Source organism: Vespula vulgaris, chromosome 7 (genome assembly GCF_905475345.1).
Source record: "Vespula vulgaris chromosome 7, iyVesVulg1.1, whole genome shotgun sequence".
NCBI lineage: Eukaryota > Metazoa > Arthropoda > Insecta > Hymenoptera > Vespidae > Vespula > Vespula vulgaris.
Window position 1 is genome coordinate 7,688,950 of NC_066592.1, and position 21,392 is coordinate 7,710,341.

The 21,392-nt window shown below is 29.1% G+C and overlaps 1 protein-coding gene and 1 long non-coding RNA gene across 9 annotated transcripts in view; one reads left to right on the plus strand and one right to left on the minus strand.

Annotated features, from left to right (window-relative positions):
• LOC127064992 (TLD domain-containing protein 2) overlaps positions 1 to 21,392 on the plus strand; it is a 103,428-nt gene that overhangs the window by 62,760 nt on the left and 19,276 nt on the right. For 3 of the 8 annotated variants that reach the window (XM_050996752.1, XM_050996754.1, XM_050996758.1), the window contains 11 exons: positions 1,300 to 1,528; positions 3,450 to 3,607; positions 3,767 to 4,159; positions 4,250 to 4,456; positions 4,535 to 4,891; positions 4,974 to 5,131; positions 5,931 to 6,101; positions 6,859 to 7,025; positions 9,194 to 9,356; positions 10,748 to 10,976; positions 12,831 to 12,917. In XM_050996752.1, the coding sequence (XP_050852709.1) occupies positions 1,300 to 1,528; positions 3,450 to 3,607; positions 3,767 to 4,159; positions 4,250 to 4,456; positions 4,535 to 4,891; positions 4,974 to 5,131; positions 5,931 to 6,101; positions 6,859 to 7,025; positions 9,194 to 9,356; positions 10,748 to 10,976; positions 12,831 to 12,917 (2,319 nt within the window). Of the gene's footprint in view, positions 1 to 1,299; positions 1,529 to 3,449; positions 3,608 to 3,766; positions 4,160 to 4,249; positions 4,457 to 4,534; positions 4,892 to 4,973; positions 5,132 to 5,930; positions 6,102 to 6,858; positions 7,026 to 9,193; positions 9,357 to 9,829; positions 10,086 to 10,235; positions 10,442 to 10,747; positions 10,977 to 12,830; positions 12,918 to 21,392 lie in introns of those variants that run through there. The other 5 variants (XM_050996753.1, XM_050996755.1, XM_050996756.1 and 2 more) reach the window with 5 other exon arrangements.
• Positions 9,134 to 9,751, minus strand: LOC127065004 (uncharacterized). The gene is made up of 2 exons (XR_007781929.1): positions 9,669 to 9,751; positions 9,134 to 9,417 (listed from the first exon to the last, which is right to left on the minus strand). It is a non-coding gene; the product is annotated as an uncharacterized LOC127065004 (long non-coding RNA).

The following is a 21,392-nucleotide window of genomic DNA, read 5'->3' on the forward strand; positions in this document are numbered from 1 at the left end:
TGAATAATAAAAAACGTACGATGTGTATAATTTTATCAACTTTTTATAATAATTCTTAATACTAATTTTAATATTATTTCTTAATCTTCTCTACTTTCTTTTCCTTTCCTTTTGTTTTTCTTTTTTGTTGGAATTAATTGAGTTGGTAAATGAATGGTTTATATGTCAGTTGATACTTTGTTACTTCTTTGCAACGCGACAATTTATTATACAACAAAGAACTCTAAGTTATCGAAATTTCATCAATTATTTGAGAAGAGAGAGAGAGAGAGAAAAGAAAAAAAAACGAAAAACAAATATCATGTCTATAAATTTTTGATTTTTGATATAGAGAATGAATTTTGTATGACGATGATTTAACTAATATTGAACAGGGATATATGTGAATCTTGTATACATTTTAATTACGTGTAATAATAATTAAAACGATAATTTTAATAATAGTTAAAATCATAAATTTTAATCATTAGAATCATAAATTTTAATAGTAATTAAAATCACTATGCTTCGAGAACTACATCGAAACGCGGAGACTACCGAACTAAAATTGTGTGAATCGACCTTTAAAGTGAGGACGAAGTAATTAACCAATAATGCATTATCATCTCTCTCTCTCTCTCTCTCTCTCTCTCTCTCTCTCTCTGTCGTTAGATCACGCATAGTATATTAGAATATTGCAATATCGTAGTACGTGATTAGATAGATTGATACTTGCAACATATGAGCGTCGGTCTGATATAATATATACATAGACTTGATATTGTACGAAAGTAATTTGTAATATTTGTACGACCTATAAAATACTGAATTTGAATGAAATATTGAAAATATAAAATAATTAAATGCGACATCAATCGGAGAAATTTTTGTTTCGAAAAGAATAATGGTTCTTTTTTTTTATTCTTTTTTTTTTTACACCGATACAATTTTTTCTTCTCTTTTTTTTTGCAGCCAATAATAATTGCTTTATCGGCTGTACACGATATCAAAATTGATATCTCCGAACGAGACGTTAAAAAAAAAAGAGTAAAAATAAAAAAAAAAAATATAGAAAAAAATATTTCATCGTCGTGTTGTTATGTCACGGGTCAGATATACGTAGTCGTTATTTCGACGATCCTAATCGTAGTCAACTCGGTTGAACGTTGTACAGTTAATAGTCTTCAAAGGAACTTGTCCTTTGAACCCCTCTCTCTCTCTCTCTCTCTCTCTCTCTCTCTCTCTCTCTCTCTCTCTCTCTCTCTCTCTCTCTCTCTTTCTATCTCTCTAATAAATGTTTTCTCTTTTTATTCGTTGCAGGTGGGCGACAGAGATACGCTTACGTCAGTGGCAGCCAGATTTGACACCACACCCTCCGAGCTGAGTAAACTCAACAGGCTCGGTAGTACCTTTATCTATTCAGGACAGCAATTATGGGTTCCAAACAAAGGAGAAGGCCGTGCTGGAGGCGGTACCATAACAGACGCGCCCAGTCCAGATCCTCCACAGGATCACGACTCGCAGGACGATTTACCACCGGAAGAGAAAGGTACTCTTAACAATGAATTTTTTTATTTTTGTTTCTTCCCCTTTCTATCTTTTTTCTGTCCTTTTTTCCTCTTTTTTTCTCTCGTTTTGTTTGTTCTATCCCTTTTGAAACTTGACGTAGTATGGGTCCAAATAAAATGTTAGAAGCTAAGGCTATAATTTAGGATTTAATTTAGATCGAGAAAAAAGAATTTGTATTTGTTATTTCATTATTATTATTTTCTTTTTTCTTTTTTTTTATAACAAACTTAAAAGTTAAAGGAAATTGCCTGAAATGTTTTCAAACTCGATTAAAATATTAATACGCGAGATTTAAAAATTCGAGAAAGAACTTACGATTTATAATTCACGTTTGATCTTATTATTTAAACGACGACGAACGTGTAATATCTGTACGATAATTTGATTTTCGCTTTCTATCGATCAATTCAAATGCTTTATTGTCAATTATTATAATATGAAATTGAAATTCTTTCTTTCTTTCTTTTTTTCTTTCTCTCTTTCTCGATATGGATAGTACGATATGAATAATGGAACAGGATTTTCGTAAAGCCCAAGGTAAAAATCGGTGGTTCGGTTGGCCAAACGTCTAGAAAGAATTGGAACTCGATGTTATCTCATGTTAGAATAGGAAGGTTTCCTATTGCATATTAATGCGTTACCATTACAACAATATATCTAGACCGAGTAGGACAAGTAGACGGAACCCTTTCTCATATAAAAGTTATATGTTTCGAAATCAACGAAATTGCAACTTCTCTCTTTCTTTCTTTTTTTTTTCTCAACGAACGTTCCCATTTCAAAATTGTTATGGAAGTGATTTGGAAAAATTTCGTTTATTCTACGAAACTTTTCCATTTCGTCTTTCTATACGTAACGTTACGGTAAAAGGTCAAAGTCGAATTTAATTATTTATCCACCTATCGATCGTCGATTTTTCTAATTAAAGATATCCCGATATTTATTTAATTTTATTTATGAAATCTCATCGATTTTGTATGTCACAATTTAACGATATGAAATTCTCTGTTGTTATATTTTATTTTATTTTATTCTGGAATACTTTTGCCACGTTGTCATAGACTGCTTTTTACGTCGATAGACATAAAAAAATAATCCTGGCGTAGTCGGCAAGAAGCAGCTTCTGCTTTCCGACATTATAAGCCGTTGTAATAATAAATGATTGATGCTACGACTCTGAACCATTTGTCACATGCACTGTGTGTGTGTGTGTGTGTGTGTGTGTGTGTATGTATATATATATATAGTCGATAGCTTCCAACAAAGAGTGCATTATGATTAAAACAATTTTCACGATGAGGTTTCATTGAAAGTATTTTATGTAACGATCTCTACTTCATTTTCTTTTTTGTTTGATGAATTAAAAAAAAAAAAAGAAGAGAGACTTTGTGAGAGTCAATCAACAAATAGCTACTGTGCTGTTAAAATTAATTATTCTTAAATAAAGATGAATTTTCATTATATATTACACTCTATGAATAATAGATTTCTTACTTGATTAACGTATAATCAATCATTAGCCACGTTTGCTCGATTACTACCATATACGATTATATTATTGTAAATGCAAACTGCTGACTAGTTCCATCTCTAGTAAATTTCACGTTTATTCGAGGCCGTTCAATCACGTTCCTACGTCCAGTGATAGATAGATAGGTCAATCATAAATAGTCAATAGTCAATATAGACATATAACAACCATATTTTGTAGATACACGTCGTATATGCAATTGGAAAGCATAAATTCGATATGATTTCTTAAACATACGTGTTTTGTAACTGATAAATAAAGTTAATTTTAATCTCAATTAATATGAAATACTATTAAATCAAGAAAATACAATATTTATGCATTTTTATATAAATTTTATACTTAGGTAATTCTTTTTTTAATTTTGCAGAACTTCTAGATAATTTGCGACCTGTGTCACCAAAGCCGGGCCACATTGAAAGAGTGAAGACTCCTCTTGGCAGTGGAAATGCTGTTACGGAAGATGATGAACAACCATTTAAAGAACGATTTTTGAAAATCAATGTACGCCATATTACAGACGGACAGGTAATTTATATATTAATTGTTTTGGTTTTCATAAATTTGAAATATTCTGAATTGATAAGTGAACTTACAACATTGAAATGATTTAAAACGGATAATGCGAAATGAAGAAATATATATTAAAAAATTTTATAAAGTTATGAATTCTTTTTTGTATTGTAGGGTGTGGTAGGCGGTGTATTATTGGTTACACCAAATGCAGTTATGTTTGATCCAAATGTCTCGGATCCTCTTGTCATTGAACATGGTGCTGAATCTTATGGAGTTATCGCTCCAATGGAATTTGTGGTCAATGCTGCGATATATTATGATATTGCTCATATGCGAGTAGGACACACAAAATCCGGAAATCTAGACAAAAAGCCTGATATATACTATATGAAGAAACCTTCTCAAGGGGATAGTCAGAAATCTCAGTCACCGGGCAAAGATGAAACTTTCCCTGAATTGGCAGGTGACGATAATGAAAGTGTATGCAGTTGTGCGGAAAGGGAAGGTGATGCTTTTCCAAAAGCTTTCGATAGAGAGCTCGTAACACCTACCAATCTTCAAAGTGTATGTATACGTAAAATGTATCGAATGTTGTTTTAATATATAAATGAATTTTCCTTTAATGAAATGAAAAAAAAACATGATTCTATTTAGCAGGACGATAATTTAGCGACAACCAAAGAGAAGGAAGAAAAGGAGAAAGATAGTACTGAGAAAGAACCATGTGTTGGTGGTCAAGCAAGTAGAACGTTAGAAGAACGTAGGAGATCGATGTTAGATCATCATTGGGCAGTTCCTAGTAAAGATCGAAGTACGTTTTCGGTTGATGACGAACAACAAGATTCCTTGAATTCTGATAAGGTAAAAATAATATTATATTATTTGTTAATAACGGATTTCGTCTAATTACGTCAAAATAAATATCAATTATTTTCACAGACAGAATCAGCAAAATCCAATGCCATTCCTGAAGATGAAGAAGGATCTCTAGTCAAATTGTCGTGCCATGATTCTGGCATAGATATACGTGATCCTAACCCACCGCTTCCAGTTGTTCAACCTATGCCATCGAAGAAAGTATATTCGGACGCAGACATTGTTTTATCTTCGGAATGGGTCCCACCAATAACAATAGCTCCAACTAATATCACAACTAGTTCGTTAGATAGCGGTCCTAACATCAATGGTAGAAAGAAAGCTAGTTCAGTATCGTTTAGTTTAGATAGTAATAGCGAAGAACCCGAAAAGGACGAAGAACATAAGGAGGATGATAAACAAGAATCTAGAAAAAATAAGGTATTCTAAAGAAATATAATTGATAATTGTGCAATTGTAAATATGATTCTTGATATCCTTATACTTTTATATCTTTTTTAAGATGTTAAAGCGTTTGTCTTATCCATTGTCGTGGGTTGGAATGGAAGGACTCACAGGTGACCGAGAGGAAGAAAATAAATCCGTTTCCGATAGAGTTTCAAGCTTGCCGAATAGTGCTGATTCGCATCATTCGTCTGTCTTCAGTAAAGTCTTCTCAAGGTGAACATATTTTCATATTATATTTATCCTTTTCAAATTATTTCTTTACTAGTCAGCGTCTTTTTAAAACTATTTTTGTAAGATAATCTTCATAAATTTAATATATGCTTATGTTATTTATTATTGTATTCAGCTGTCCTAGGATTGTGTAAAATTCAAACAGATATATACAGCATATGTTTTATACAGGATTGATAAATTGGAACGCTGAAATCTGTCTTGTATGTTAAAATTTTTATTTACAATCACGTGTGATTGCTTATTCGCAAATTTTTAGAAAGCATAGAATATACTTGAGGTTATTCGTCGACCATTAAATGATACATAGAAAAATATATTCAATCTATACATTACGATATAAGCAACGAGCAAGTTGAGTTTTCTACAAACGTACAGTCTGAATATCCTCAGGTATTGTAAAATAGAACTATCAGTAGCTACTTATGCATAGAGAGTGGCTTCCTGCATTTCTAACAGGCACTATGAAAATCTATTTTCTATAAAAAGAAAAAGCAGAAAAAGAAACAAAAGAGAAATGAAGAAATACACAAATCTGAAGACACGCGAAAGGAAAGAGTTCTCAGAGCAGTTGCAATACTAACAACTTTTAATTGTGATAACGAAATGCTGCTAACGTTTGAAACTGAATATTCTTACAAAAATGATTTCTTAATTTTGAAACGGAGCTTACATTCTTAATTTTTCTAATAAGAATGATCAGTTTCAATATTATTTGTTCGAAGTTTTTCTATGATTTCTAACATAACTAACAAAAAATATGTAATGGTGGTGGTAAAAGCTCGCCGATCAACCTGGTGAGTGACTTTAGCTCGGGCCTCTTTGCTAAAACTCCCAGCGAAGAGAGTGGTGGGGGCGGTAGAGCTGGAGGAACTCCTCCACTTATCGCCTCCTCTCTCTCCCAGGACTCCAGCAATGCCCAATTTTCACCAGGTCCAGGAGGCCTAATTGGGTGAGTTTGACCCTGATCGTCAACCTGCATTATTATATAGGATATATATATTGATCCTTGGTATTTGTCTGTCAAAATGTGTGATCTCCTTAGTTATTTTATCATTTGGTATTTACTCTGATTGTATTATATTTTGTTTTGTGTACTCGAGTGGAATGTTATTACGATTATGTATAGTATTGTGTATGGTCTTGAAAAATCTCTAAAAATATTTTTGGACGATATTATATTCGTTGTAAAGGGATATTTTTTATTTCTTTATATATGTTTTATATGTATATGTCTATATATTATGCTTATCGTATCGTACACTTCTTTAACCTTCACCTTTGTATCTTTAAACTTTTATCTTTCTGGGGTTAAGGGTCCCCCAGAAGATGGTTCCTGCTTTCAGGTAAATGTTACATCTCTCCAGAACTCTATCAAGTTTATCAAATACTACGATCTGCTATACTAAAGCTTAACAAACTGCTTACAATCAAATACAATACATTATTAATCTACACACCATATATAGTATCTTGAAATAGCCACAAAGTTAGTTCGCAGCATACACTGGACATACAAATTTTGCATTGGATGTATCTCCTACTCAATGTCGATGTTGTCTACTTATATTAATCAAAATAATTTTAGCATTACGATGATGTCGTTCGAATGTTATCATAAGATGCAAGGGACATTCGTTGATTTTACACTCGTAATGTCGATAAACACATTTTTATGAATATAGTTTCATTCTTGATTTATTTTTCAGGCGTTCTTCCGTGGGTACTTTCATCAGACAACAACCTCTAACATCCTCAGGTAGTAGCAGTGTTGATAGCAATCGTGGAAGTAAAACTTTAACGCAAGCACCACGACTGGATTACCGCAGTATGGTTTCGGTTGAGGATATGCCAGGACTATTCGTTAGTTTTGACAGTAAGTATCGTTGTGATTGAAATAACATTTTAGTCTGGAAGTTATACATTCTTATCGGAAAGAATAACGATACTAGTCTTAACACATTACAATAAGATAGACTTTCCTTCTCTGACGAACTTTTTTCATTTACGCGATTCCATACTAGTTGGGCTAATTTTCGTAAGAACTTTGATATAAGAAAAAAACACATACATTTAACGGTAAGAATGGCAAACGGGAACTACGTGTTTCGCACTGCACTCGCTCGTATATGCTAGACGGCTTTTTAGATAATGTTACGTTGCTAATGTATTAGTGTCCCTTTGCATAAACATTGGGCGCTTTTGGATACAAATAAATATTAAAATTGATACGTGCGATTTTAAATCGAAAATATAATAATATTTCTATCTCAACATAATGTAAATAAATAGTAACCAAATGCGCTTATTTCATTCTATATTCAAGTAGTTTACGTATTCTATATTTTTGAAGTACGTTTTAAATTATAGTTTTGAAATATGCTCATTTGTCATGTTGGAGTCTATATTAAGTGCGTTACAATTTTATATCCTTTTCCTTTTAATTTAAAAGGGTTATGAGACTGTAATGTTATTTATTATATTCATATTATAAAATCTAGTAATATAGAACAAAGTTATTAGATGGATAGTACAAAAAAAAAGATAGTTACTTCATAATATAATTACAAGACCTAATTTTATATCTAATAATAAATGGTACATGTAAACAGATTATTTTTGTAAATTTCTCATTATACAAAAAGCTTTTTCATTACATAAAATATTAGGAATGCCAAATTTTCTTTCTTCGATAAGAAACATGATTATCTATTGAGAATCTTGAAACCCTTTGTGCCGTTTTACGTGTTTAAGACGATTATGAATTGTTCATTGTATGATCACACAATTGTTATAACAATGTAATGCTCTTCTAACATTTCCTCTATAGTATAATATTTATCTTTCAGAAGATTACTTTTTTATACATTATTCATGTTGATAGTAATATGCATGAATGTATACAGATAGGGAATTTTTCATTAGCACGACGGGTTTCATCATTCATTAGCAACAAATTCATACTAATGCAGTAATGTTACATGTTTTTGTTGTCCCTCTAGTCCAAGCACCTAATTTTCCTGAACTTGAAGGCCTCGGTAGGTTCATACTGTATTAGCTTGCTCTGTCCCTATTCTTGTGTTATGACCATCCATTTTTTTTTCTTCTTTTTCTTTGACATTATATTTCAGCTTAATTCTAAATTTTTATTTTCCCTTTATATTACCATGCAAAAGATTCTTTTATTTGCTAAGTTTTAATGACCAACATTATAAACATTTATATTTTTACTATCTTCGGTTTGCTGCCTACAGGTGCACAGTATATTTAAGAATATATCAGATCATTTACTTTACACCATAATTTATTATCGATGTTGTTTAAATTGTTCTTCTATGTGTGATATCATATTTCTCAATTTTCTATCTCGACTCTTTTCATTATCTTGGTTTAGATATTGCCCTCTGTATATCTCTTATCAAATAATATAAAATTAAAATCACACTAATGAAAAAGATTAGAATTACAGTAATGAATTTTTTCTTAAATTTTTGAAGATATATGTTTATATCTTTTATGATGTTAGTTTGGGTGTAATAATTGTCAGTTTATTGAACCGCTCTTTATGTAGTTGAACGAAATTGAATCTTAAATATCATATATTATTATTGATGTTAAATACAATATTTATATATATTTTGTGCATGAATTTTTTTATAAATATGATAAACTTTGATTGTAAAACGCTTCTTTTTTTTTCTTTTTTTCAAAAAATATTTAAGCAATTATAAAATTGTCAAACGTTTAGTGTGGTATTTCTTACACAGATATATTCAGCTTAATACTGAGAGGACCAGTTGAAAATAATCATTTTATTCAATTACGCAGTGTTCTTTTTTCTTATAGCTATTTTAAGATGACATTAACTTTTTTATTGTACAGAAGAGTGAGGACCTTTCGTGTATATACAAATCCAAAATAACACTAATTGTTTAATTTTAATATTTGAGAGGATTCGTTATAAAATAAAAGTACAATGCTATATCTAAGATAATTATGTACTTTAATCTATTACAATGAAATATTTTTATTCCAATTATACAGAACTGATACCACGACCTGCACGATCTTGCGAAGATCCTCCGTTGTACCTGAGACTACGGACTGGTAGACCTAAAGATAAAAAAATACCACGATCTACGCCTATTATGAGTTATGGCAAGAAGAAGCTGCGTCCTGAATATTGGTTTAGCGTTCCACGTAATAGGTATGTAACATTTCCATTACATATACTCTATACTCTTCATAACCTATCTAACGCATACAGTCTATTACGACAAAAAATATAGGCAATTATAGAGCGATAACAAAGAAGAATTATTCCATAATTTTTCATATGGTGTTGGAACAAACAATTAAAATAAGACGATTACGAACATATGGATCGGATTAAAGAACGTTTAATAATTAAATATACAGAGATAAAAGAAAATATGTTAAATAAATTCAAGCGCGTCACTTATTGCGCCATTGATTCGAACGTGTTACGCATATGCGAGAAACAGGTATAAATACTTACTTGAAGCAACCTTCGAAAGTGCATGTGCACGTTTTCTATCGGCAAGTTGGTCATGTGACTTTAGCGATGCTCCAATAAGCCGTTAGTTACTCGCAGAGCAAAGCAAACGCTTGCAAGTTTTCCAGAAGTTTCTCTCTATGTTCCGCGATCGGTTGTCGTTACGATACAGAATAAGAAGGAAATAAGTGACAATATATTCTTCGATTAAATATTAATAAGTTAACCAAATAAAAATCGTTTAGATCGGTAGCGGCCTCTATATGTGTCGTAGAAAATCGTGATCGATACTCGCTCGGTAATCGAAATGAAAAGAGAACGATCTTAAAGAACTTTTTTTTGACTATTTGGAGGTTAAGCTGATCACGTGACAATATGAAACTAACAAGGGCGCGACTTTAATATAATTATACTTATCGGGTAATTGTCATTGTCACTATTCGTTATAATTTCTAGTAATTTATATAAAGTTTATTTCTATCGATCATTTTAAATAAGAAATCGTAAAAGAAATTTCGATTCTTGCTTCATATTTTTTCATATATTTTATTCGTATCTACGATGCGATAGAAAATGCTTGCGTAAATCGTCTGGAATTTTAATGCGCAAAACGAGAGGATACATATATCTATATACACACACACATATATATATATGTATAATACAGAATTAAAAATGAGTTGGATGTTGAGTACCGTAGGCGGATTCGTCGATGCGATTTATAATAATCATGTAAAAGATACAGTTAGAAGAACGATGCCTTTTATTTATAACAGGTAATTTTATATTAAAACAATTGTTGATTTTATATATATTATATAAAATTCATATAATCGATTTCAACGATACTAAGTCCGTTTGATTAGGTTATGATTTAAAAACATTCGTGTGTATAGATAAATTTTTAATTGTTAAAATTCCGATAATCGGATTCGTTTGATTGATTTAGGTTATGATATAATATTACTCAAAGGATCAATTTGTCGACAAATTTTATACAATTAAAATTATGAATTTATATTAAGATGTTTCATTATTCGTGTAATCAAGGTATATGTCATACGTTTCTTCTTTCTTCGTAGGGTCGATGATCTTTATAGGTTTATTCACGCGTGGGTGCCTAACCTTTACGGTGAACTCGATGAAAATTATTGGAGGGAACGTGGATATATTCTATCCGACACCGACACAGATTTATCGCCAGAATTGACACCACAGGAATCTGGCGAAAGTGGAGAATCAACTGAAGAGGGAAAGGCTCGCAATCAAGACGGCGATGAGATATCCGAATTAACGAGAGAATCCTGGGAGGTGAGTCTTTTTATTCTTATAAACTATTAATATATTTTTTTTAATAACTTAATTTTCGTATCGTAAATTTTATTACTTACTCTTTTTGCCCTTTCTCGAGTAAGTTCAATTAAATACATGATAAGAAGAAAAACGAAGAAAATTCTGACGGGATCATTTATACGATCCAGTTTATATATATATATATATATATATATATATATATATATATATATATATATATATATATAAACGAGAAAATTGTGCTCGATGTTGTTACGCGTTACGCAACAATACGAAATTTAATATCTTCGTTAACAAATATTCGATAATTGTTATTTTTAATATATTTTTCAATATATTTCAATATATCTCGAACTAATTCAAAATGAAATCATCTATATATCTATACATACATATATACGAGAACATAGATTTATATTCTGTGTTAAATACTTTAATATCTCGAATGAACGAGAGCATGCTCTCGAAAAGAAATCGAATCTCTAATCGATTATAACTTTCAATGTCTTGAAGTGATTGCTCCTTGACGATATGTATCACGTTAAATATGTAGTTGACTTTTTTATCTCACTTATTCTTATTCTTATGCACCGGTATAATTAAAATTTCTCTCTTATTCAGTCATATTGTTGTCTTTTATCGAAAGAAAATTTGTTTAAATACATTGATCGTATCAATCGTCGATGTATTTTTTCGAGATCTTCAGTTTTTGTATTGTTATTTTCGATCCATTCGAAAATAATTAAAAAAGAGGTTAGTTATTTCGATCTTAGGATCGTCGCATCGATAACGAAGATTACGATCTTATCGACAATATTTTGCGAATTAAATTATTGAAAACGATAAACTCGATCGATTCGCGATTGCATGGATTATCGATTTCGAGAAATCTCTTAACTCTTAACAAAAATTTTATTGACATTGATTGAGTCACTGAGAATTAAGATCAATGAAGATAAAAAAACGTGGGAAATTGTAGAAAAAAGAAGTACAAAACGAAAACAAAAAATAATGGTTAGACATCTTCGTGCAATTTTTTAATATGTTTGAATTTTGAATTTCACCTATACGTTCTTTCCTCGGTCTACAAATAAACTCGCAATATTCGCGTTATATAATTTTCTAGAACATAGTAGTTCTCTTTTCGTGATGTTTTTTAATTCGATCTCAACATGTGTTAAATCATCTGTCGTAAATACACACAATATAATATACGCGTGTAGTATTCCATTCGTGCAAGCCGGTCACACGTGGGATCTTTAAATAATTCCAAAGTACTGTTGTTTTTCCACGTCCTTGAAGAAGAATACCCGTGTTGCTATTTTTAAAAAAAAGAGAAAAAAAACAATCCGTGATATATCATTATTACACAGGTAAAGAACACGCGACATATTTCTCTCTCTCTCTCTCTTTCTATATATATATATATATTTTTTTTTTTTCGATCTGATTTTCTACAATTTCCTACGAAGTAATACATTATATATTTGTCAAAATATACTTTATGTATCATTTCGAAGATCGATTCGCTTCTTTCCCATATTTCGAAACTTTTTAGCTTGATAACATCGATAAAGTCAATTTCTAAATGATCGATAATAGGTTTCTACTTTGTTTGAAATCGTAAACAATCGAGTAATGTAATCTTTCATTTAAATTCGAAAAAAGAAACTGAATATATCGATGCGATGATCGATCTTATTTACGTTATCGACTCGATTTAATAGTCGATCCTCTGAAAAAGATCGAAAACAAAAATAATAATAATAAATAAAAAAGAACGAAAAAAAGAGAAAAAATGGTTTCGAAAGAGAATTGTTGCTAAAAATGGGCGATTGTATTGGCTAACAGCTGATCAAGGCCCCCTACGTAAAGCTGTACACCATCCTGAAGACATCGAGCACCTCGGCTGATTCCGAACAGGCCCAGGACCCGGAGGTATCGATACTACCCCGATATCCCCCAAAGTCCACCTTTTTTGATGTTTCATAGTCGATCTGCACCCTTGATTATGCTCGATTTTATCTGTTCGATTTACGCACCCTGTATATATTAACATATATATATATATATACATATGTTTTATTAAACATATTATATATAGCACGTTTCATATTCTCTTTAAGCAGCACCGCACTATTACAATTATTATTACTAGTACTACTACTACTACTACTATTACTACTACTATTACTACTACTACTAATATTATTACTACTACTACTATTACTACTACTGGTGCTACTACTATCGTTTTATCGTTCGAAGATATTTTTTAACCTATGAACTGCTGTTACTTCTTGTTCTCGTCCAAATATACAGATGGATTATAAATTAATGTATCAATTGAATATCTCCTTTATTGAAAGCAATATACTAATAATATGTAATAGTATGATATTAATATTATAATTATATATACAATATATAGCAATAGAGTTTTATATATTATATGTGTTTATATATATATAATATTTGTATTTACATATATTATATATATGTATTTATATATATTATATATATATTTCTATTACTTCTAACAAAGAATATATTCAATTGGCCCTTAATTTATAATTAACTTATATTCTCTCTTTCTCTCTTTGTCTTTCTTTAACTTTGTAATATTTTTACGTCACGTGACGTACCACGTGATATACGTCACGTGAGTCTCGCGCGTCTTTTAAAATATTTCGGCAGTTAATAGGTTAACTCTTGTATTCGCTCGAACATATTCGACCCTCGTTCAATCATTGGTGACATCATCATATGCTTTCACATCGTATTCGCTCATTTTTAAAAAAGAAAGACGATGAAAATAATCTCGTCCACTAATTCACGTAAAGAAATCCTTCGATCGTGATCGTTGTTTCTTTAAATAGAATATACAGTCAAATTCTTTTTCGCGACGCGCGGATGTTAAATTTAAAAGTAATCGCTATGAGTCATGCTACATATATTTTTGTTTTGTATTTACGAAAACAAAGATGCATTCTCGATAAAGAAATTTTATTCACTACTTGTCTCGAATATTTCATTTAATTTTTCTATTACTTTCTTTTTTATTTCCATTTTTTCTTCATTCCTTTCATTTGTTAATTCTTACATAAAATCACACTTTTCATATAATTCATTTTCGAATCGATACATTCGTTAAACAACAATCAATGTTAAATGCATGTACGGAATCGCTTGCTATTTCCTGATTCGTCGAGAGCATTCCGTGTGTTTCCTTTGATTAGATATTAGAACTCGTGTATCTCGTGAAGTAGATTGAATGGGCATGGTTGCACGATTGAAAAGTTGATATTTTTATCATATCAAAATAATATATTAACTCTTTCCCGTCATAGTAATAATAATAATAATAATAGACATTTAATATCCCATTGGTCGAAATTATTTCTATTCGTAAGTACAACGTGTGACTCAATCTTCTGTTGCTTAGAAATTCTAATCTTACGGATTAATAGATTCACTTCTCTCATTTATATTTTATATATGTATATGGTGTAATAAAAAATGTGCGTGAACGTTTTACACAATAAAATCAGCTGATTAAAGGTCACCTTCTAAACAGTAGTAAGCGGTAAAAACGTTTACTCAAAAAAATCTTAAATTTCGATAGGAAAGAGTTAAATATATTCCGAACACGTATACAACGATACAAAAATTATTATCTATATAAAAAAATCTCCTCGAAGTTGTTTCTCTTTTTTTAATTTTATTTATTTACTTTTAAGGGATATGATTTATGAATCTGATCGTTGTTAACTTGGAGAAATAATTTAAAGATCGATATGATTTTGATATCGGTATTATAATTTAAAAAGTAATTTAAAAATCATTATGATATTGATAAAGGTATTATGCAAATCGATATATTATCAAAGATCGAAATAATAATCGATATTTTTAATTGAATTTTCTGTTGCAAACAGAAAATTTTGCAAAAATATATACGTGAATAATCATAATAAAATAATTTTGGATTTTTCTAAGAAAAATAAAAGAGAGAATGTTTGCCCCATGAAAAAAGCCATCTCACCGGATGACTGTTCGGATAAGATATTTGACCAATGATTTAGCGTGTCTAGACTCAAATAAAGAAATGGGAGAGGGGTTGGTTTGAACGTAATAAGAAAAAAATTATTTGTTCTGCTCATTTAAAATTTCTTTATGGAGATCGCATAAATCTAAAAAAAAAAAAAAAGAAGATTAAATACCCTTTTGTGAAATCAATTGTCACATCTTTACGTATAGTATTCAATCATTTCTATATATTTGCTGTATATTCAGCATTATTTTTCTTTTTCCCAAAATTTTCGTCCAACGATGTGTCTTTCGTAAGACATTTACGTTTGTATTTGATTGAATTTTTAACAGATTTTATTAATTATTCGTTTCTATTCATTTTCATTCTTCGAATTAAACCTTATGACGTACTGACGAATCAAATTTTATTTAACATTATGTCCGGCTTATTTGTCACGGGAATATTTTTGTTAATTGCTTACGAACAATCTTGAGATTGGTTCTGGTTATTTATTTATTTTTTTTTTATATTCTTAAGTTAAACGAGGCATGCGATGTTCTGGATTGTTTGTTTTTTTTAAAAAAAAAAGAAAAAAAAAAGCGAATAATAAGACCTTCTTTATAAAAACGAAAATACTTCGAAGTATATAAATTATTCGATCGTGTTTTACGATATGTTTTACATAAAAATAAAAATTTAAAAACAATTTCGTTCGTTTAACGTTCGTACTCGATCTGACGAAATACTTGATCTTTAAAGACATCTGTGATTCGATGAAAATTTAACGAGCTTTTCGAAATGGCTTTTATAGAATATCATTGCCTCTGAATAAAATTTAATTTTGATTTGACAATGAATCATTTTCTTTATACGTATATACAATCATTATTTTTGAAATATAGATATGCGTGTATTGAACTATATACATATATACATATGTTGTAATTTAAATATAATATTTCTCACGATGATAATCCACTCGTTTTTTTTTTCTTTTTTTTTTTTACATATATATCTATATAAAAATAAAAATAAAAAAGAAATTAAAAAAAGAAAAGAAAGAAACCATAAATATTAAAAACATATGTTACTGATACGCTTTATTGACGATATACACGATATACGTTTAATATCTATATAATATTAATTGAATAATTAATAATATATAATTAAATAATTAAATAATTTTTATTTGCCTTCCATGATACGGAACATAAATAAAGGAGTTCGTATTTAGTATGTTACTATCTGAATTCATATAATAAAATAAGCAGTGGGTGGACCTTGCTAAGGTCGTTGCACTATGTCGTCCCACAAGGCTTGCATTTTATTTATTACATCGCCTTAAGCAACGACGTACGACTAGGACGATTAATATAACTCGTTATTTTCTTCCTACGTGGTTCTCTTAAAGTAAAATAAAAAAGAAAACAATAAAAAAGAAATAAATAAAAAAAAGTTGAGATTTCGGCAATCAAAGCAATATTTTATTCTATATATCTCGTCGTTTTGATTACGTAAGAAGGATAAATGCGATAAAAAGAATATGTTCGTTGACGCTCTACACACGAGATATATACCTTTTTTTTTTTAATGATATGAGTCTGTTTCTTTTTTCTTTTTTTTTTTTGTTTTGTTCGATAAAATGAATATTTGTACGAGATATCTTGCAAGCTTTATGAAAATATTGTGATAGAAAATCGAGGAAGAAGAAAAATTTGAAAGATCTTGTAATAATTTTATAAAAATTTTTGTTGATTATTTGAGCCAGATGATTCTGAAAATGATCGAAGTAGATTAATGTAACAATAGATTGATCTAATCGAAATATAAACGAGGAGTTTTTATTGAAAGTATTATAAATCCATTTTTGTTTCTTCCGAGAAACAGAAAAAAAATTACAAGTATATTGCAAATATATTATTAAACGTAAAAAAATTTTATTTATTTGATAAAAATTTTTCAGAATACTATTATGATAAGTTTAATGAAAAAGATATATATATATACATATAGGTATAAATTAATAATTAAGTGAAGGATAGTATTAATAAATTTTATTCATATTTTAGCCTTCATTTGATTTTGTACGGAGTTACAATTTATTTTGATGCAAATGGACTTATAGTAGTTTTTTAAAAAGATACATTAATGTCATTCCACTTAAGATATTTCTTTTGATTAATTCATGAGGATATTGTACTGTATTGAAATTTGTTATTATAAATATATATAGATACACATATACATATATATAGAAAAGAGACATACCTCTCTCTAGTTGAAACTAGCTTTAACACATTTTTGTTTCATAGTTGGATTTATACTTTAAAAAAATAGCTCGAATGATAAATTCGATATTGCCAATTTTATCTTAACATTTTGTAATTATAAATATAAAAAGACATTCATCTGTAGCTTACAATTAACTTTAACTCATATTTTGTTTCTTATATATTTATTTTTCATATTTTTCATAGCAGAATTTATATTACTTGAAAAAAGAAATGGCTGAAATGACAAATTTAATATTTACTGATTTCTGAGTCTATACTTTTTAAAAAAATTATAATCGAATTTCTTTTTTCCTTTTTTAAAGATTTTCACGAAAAACTTTTGAATTTTGAAACGCATATCTATCGAATTAGATCAAATGATCTAGAAAATGAGATTTCAAGAGAGAGACAGAAAGAGAGAAAGAGGATTTATCTCGTTTTAAACGTACCAAGAGACGTTGGCTAATTTTTCCATCTCGGAATTCTGTCTCACGTCAATTCGAGGACGCTTAGCGTTCTAAATTTTCAACCTTCATACTCTTATTCACTCGGCTTACTGCCAAAATTCCTCATTCATTTTATCATCCCTCCAAAGACACGTTTTATTTCGTCGAAAAGAAAAATTCACTGGCGAAAACGAAAATGAAAACGAAGTTAGACTTGTTTCCGGCGGTCAGACTTTCGTATAAACAAAAGTGTTCTCTCGCTAATGATTTCTCTCAAAGTCTTTTTCGATATTTTTAAACGTTCGTTTCTTCTATCAATCTTCCAATCTCGAGTTCAAAAGAAATTAAGTTAAGAAGCTTATGTCTAAGTCAATATCTTTCTTCTTTTTTCTTTCTTTTTCTTTTCTTTTCTTTTTTTTTTTATAACGAGGAAATCTTTATTATTAGATACATTTTTATGTCGAGAAAATCAGTAAAGATACAATTTTTAATTATGAAGAAAAAGAAAAAAATTCGTACGAAAATCAGATTGGAAATTATTTCTAATGTAGCAGCCAAATTATAAATACATTGGATATAAATACAAAGTAGGAATTTAAGTCAAGATTCTGATAATATCAGTCGGCAAATTTGGGACGAAAATAATTCGTAATTAATTTAAAACGAAAATTCAAAATCAAAATGAGATCAATTTAATTCCAATGAGATATAGTGCGAATTAAATTATATGTACTTTAACAAATAGAATTTTAAGTTCGAAGAGCTTTAGAAAGAAGAAAAGGTTTTATACTTGGTAGAAAATCGTTATTAGTACATTTTTGTTTACATCGAGAGAATGAAAAAAACGGGATAATTTTTTAATTCAAAAAACAAAAAACAAAAATTCATGCGTATCAAACGAACAAATTTTTAATGTACAAAGCACAAATTAAATTAAAAATTCTGATAAAAAATCTCTCTATTTTAAATTAAAATCCTAATAATTTGTGGATAATCGTTATTATTAATCCTATAATTAATTGTAATAATTCATTTAAAGAAAGAATATCGTACGAACGTGATAAAAAAGTAAATCAAGTTAAATGCGTATTACATCGAAGTTAGGAAGACGTGTGATAAATATTTTGAATTCGATTTTAATCGTAATACTGAAAATGATTTAAAAATAGAAATTAATTTACAAGAACAGAAGTTTCTTCGTATTCATAGTATAAATATTGTTGTAGTTGTACGTTCATGATTGAAAACAATAGATAACTACGTATTCAACTTTACTTAACGGTACACAACTAGCGTCCATTGTATGATAACATTTGGAAGAATAAATATTTGATTTGATGACGTCTTAGTTCTGATGCACCAGGTACACACACATACACACATACACAAATACAAATTGTATCTGATTTAAAATCATGAAAAATAAAAAAGAAAAAAGGAATAGAAAGACAGTAATTTTATGGTTGACCATAGTGTGCTGATATCTATACAACTAAAGTTTAAAGTTTTTTTATGATAGAAGATTAAATTATTACCATGACCTAAATAAATATAGTCGTTACGATAAGTACAACTTATTTCAATAGTCAAACATGTAAATTATCATTCGAATTATCTTACAGAATGATCAGTCACATGTTTTCAATATATTCAATTCAATTTAACTTAATTAATTTGATATATATGGATCTATAATGATAAACATGAGAGGTCATAGAGCATCTAAACTTTTTCATGATCATAAAAAAATAATAATAATTAGCATAAAAATTAATCGATTAAATTAAATTGTACGCAATATAATTATTATAATTCGTATATAAACTTAAACCAACGATAACTTCTCTAACGATCGAAACGAATGTTCTTGAAAGTAAAAAAGAAAAGACAAGAAAAAATAAAAAAAAAAAAAACGAAGGAAAAAAATGAGGAAAAATGTTGACAACTTTCACACAAAGCTCTTACACAATATTGTCGTATGTCGGACACCTGATGTTGTCCAATTGAAAGGAGAGAAATTCGTTTAAGGCAAATGTAATTTTCCTAACACGCAAGTAAAATAAACTTCTCTCAAGTTAGACGTTCCGAATAGAATCGTGAAAAGAAAAAAAAAGAAAGAAAAAGAAAAAAGGAAGGGATAAGGGGAAAAAAATACCAAAAAGACCGATTACTCACGCAAAAGTGTGTACTTAAAATAGAAAGTTGTTTTTCTCCCGCGGAATTCCGTGGATTTCCATGCCTACATACTTCATACATATGTATGTATGCGTGAATATTTAAAGAACGCATGAATGCCAGTGCACACGTACGCCCATATGTTTCGTATCTAATGATCTTGAAACGTTAACGGTATTATCGTCTCTACTTAATTTTTATCATTTAATGAATAAACAACGAAGATATATTAAGAATTAAATATTATCGAAGATCTACAATGGTCAATGATAATTTTTATTTCACATTATTTCACAATTTCATAATTTTATGTAATACATAGATATTATTTTCCTCTACTATTTTTTTTTTTTTTTTTTTTTTTTTTTTCATTTATTTCTTTCTTTTCTTTTTTATTCTTGTTTTATTTTATTTTCTTTTACTTCCTAAAAGATCTGCAACACCTTTTGGATTGGGAAGTAATATTGCATTATCTTCTTCTTTTTTTTCTGTTTATATATATATTTTTTTAATTTTATTCATTTATTTATTTAATCTTTTCCTCGGAAAAGAAATTTCAAAAGTATTTTTAATTTAATGATTTTACAATTTTGTTTTGTTTTTATTTCTATTTTTTTTTATCTCTTTCTCTCTCTGTTTGTCTGTCTATCTTTCTTTCTTTCTTTCTTTCTTTTTTTATTTATGCACTTTTATTTTTTTATTTATTTATCCTTTTTTTTCTTAATCGGAAAAGTCTGAAAACATTATAATTTGAGACTTTCGAACGGAAGCTTTTTATCATTCTTAATGTTTCTTTCCGTGATATCTCATAATGCGTAGCGATTTACAGTGTCGAAGGAGATGAGAATCCAAGAGACTTCTTCATTTTTCTCTTATTTTTTCTTTTATTCTTCTTTTTTTTTTTATAATCGTTCGATGTTGATCCAAGGTCCAGTCATCGTTTTTTGTCCAAGCACGTTCGATAAAGAACTGAGTAACTCGCGGTACGGCACGAAAAAACAGATTCTTTTAAATTCCATGTATTTTATTATTTTCTTCTCTCTTTTCTTTTCCTTTCTTTTTCTTTTTTTTTCCCGTCCAAATTTTCATTAATTAATATATTTTCTATTCGTATTACATATTTGAATGAAACCATAATATGTGCAAACTATTTTTGTGAAAAAGGTAAAAGAAAAAAAAAAACCAGAAACATCGTCACGTTCATTATTTCATAATTATTATCTTATTATCAAGAGAACGAAATGGAAAATTTCTATTTAAAAAAAAAAAAGAAAAAGAAATGAAAGAAATTTTCATTTATTATTTTCATTCGTGCTTATCGATACAAAGTTTAATCAGTGGTTTTAATTTAATTTAATGTTCTTTACCGTAAATGTCCTAACAGATCATTTGAAGAAGTTGATACGTCACTGATAATGATGTTTAGTTTCCTTCAGCTACCGTTCCCATGTTTACATAGATTTTTCGCACATATGTCTCGCTT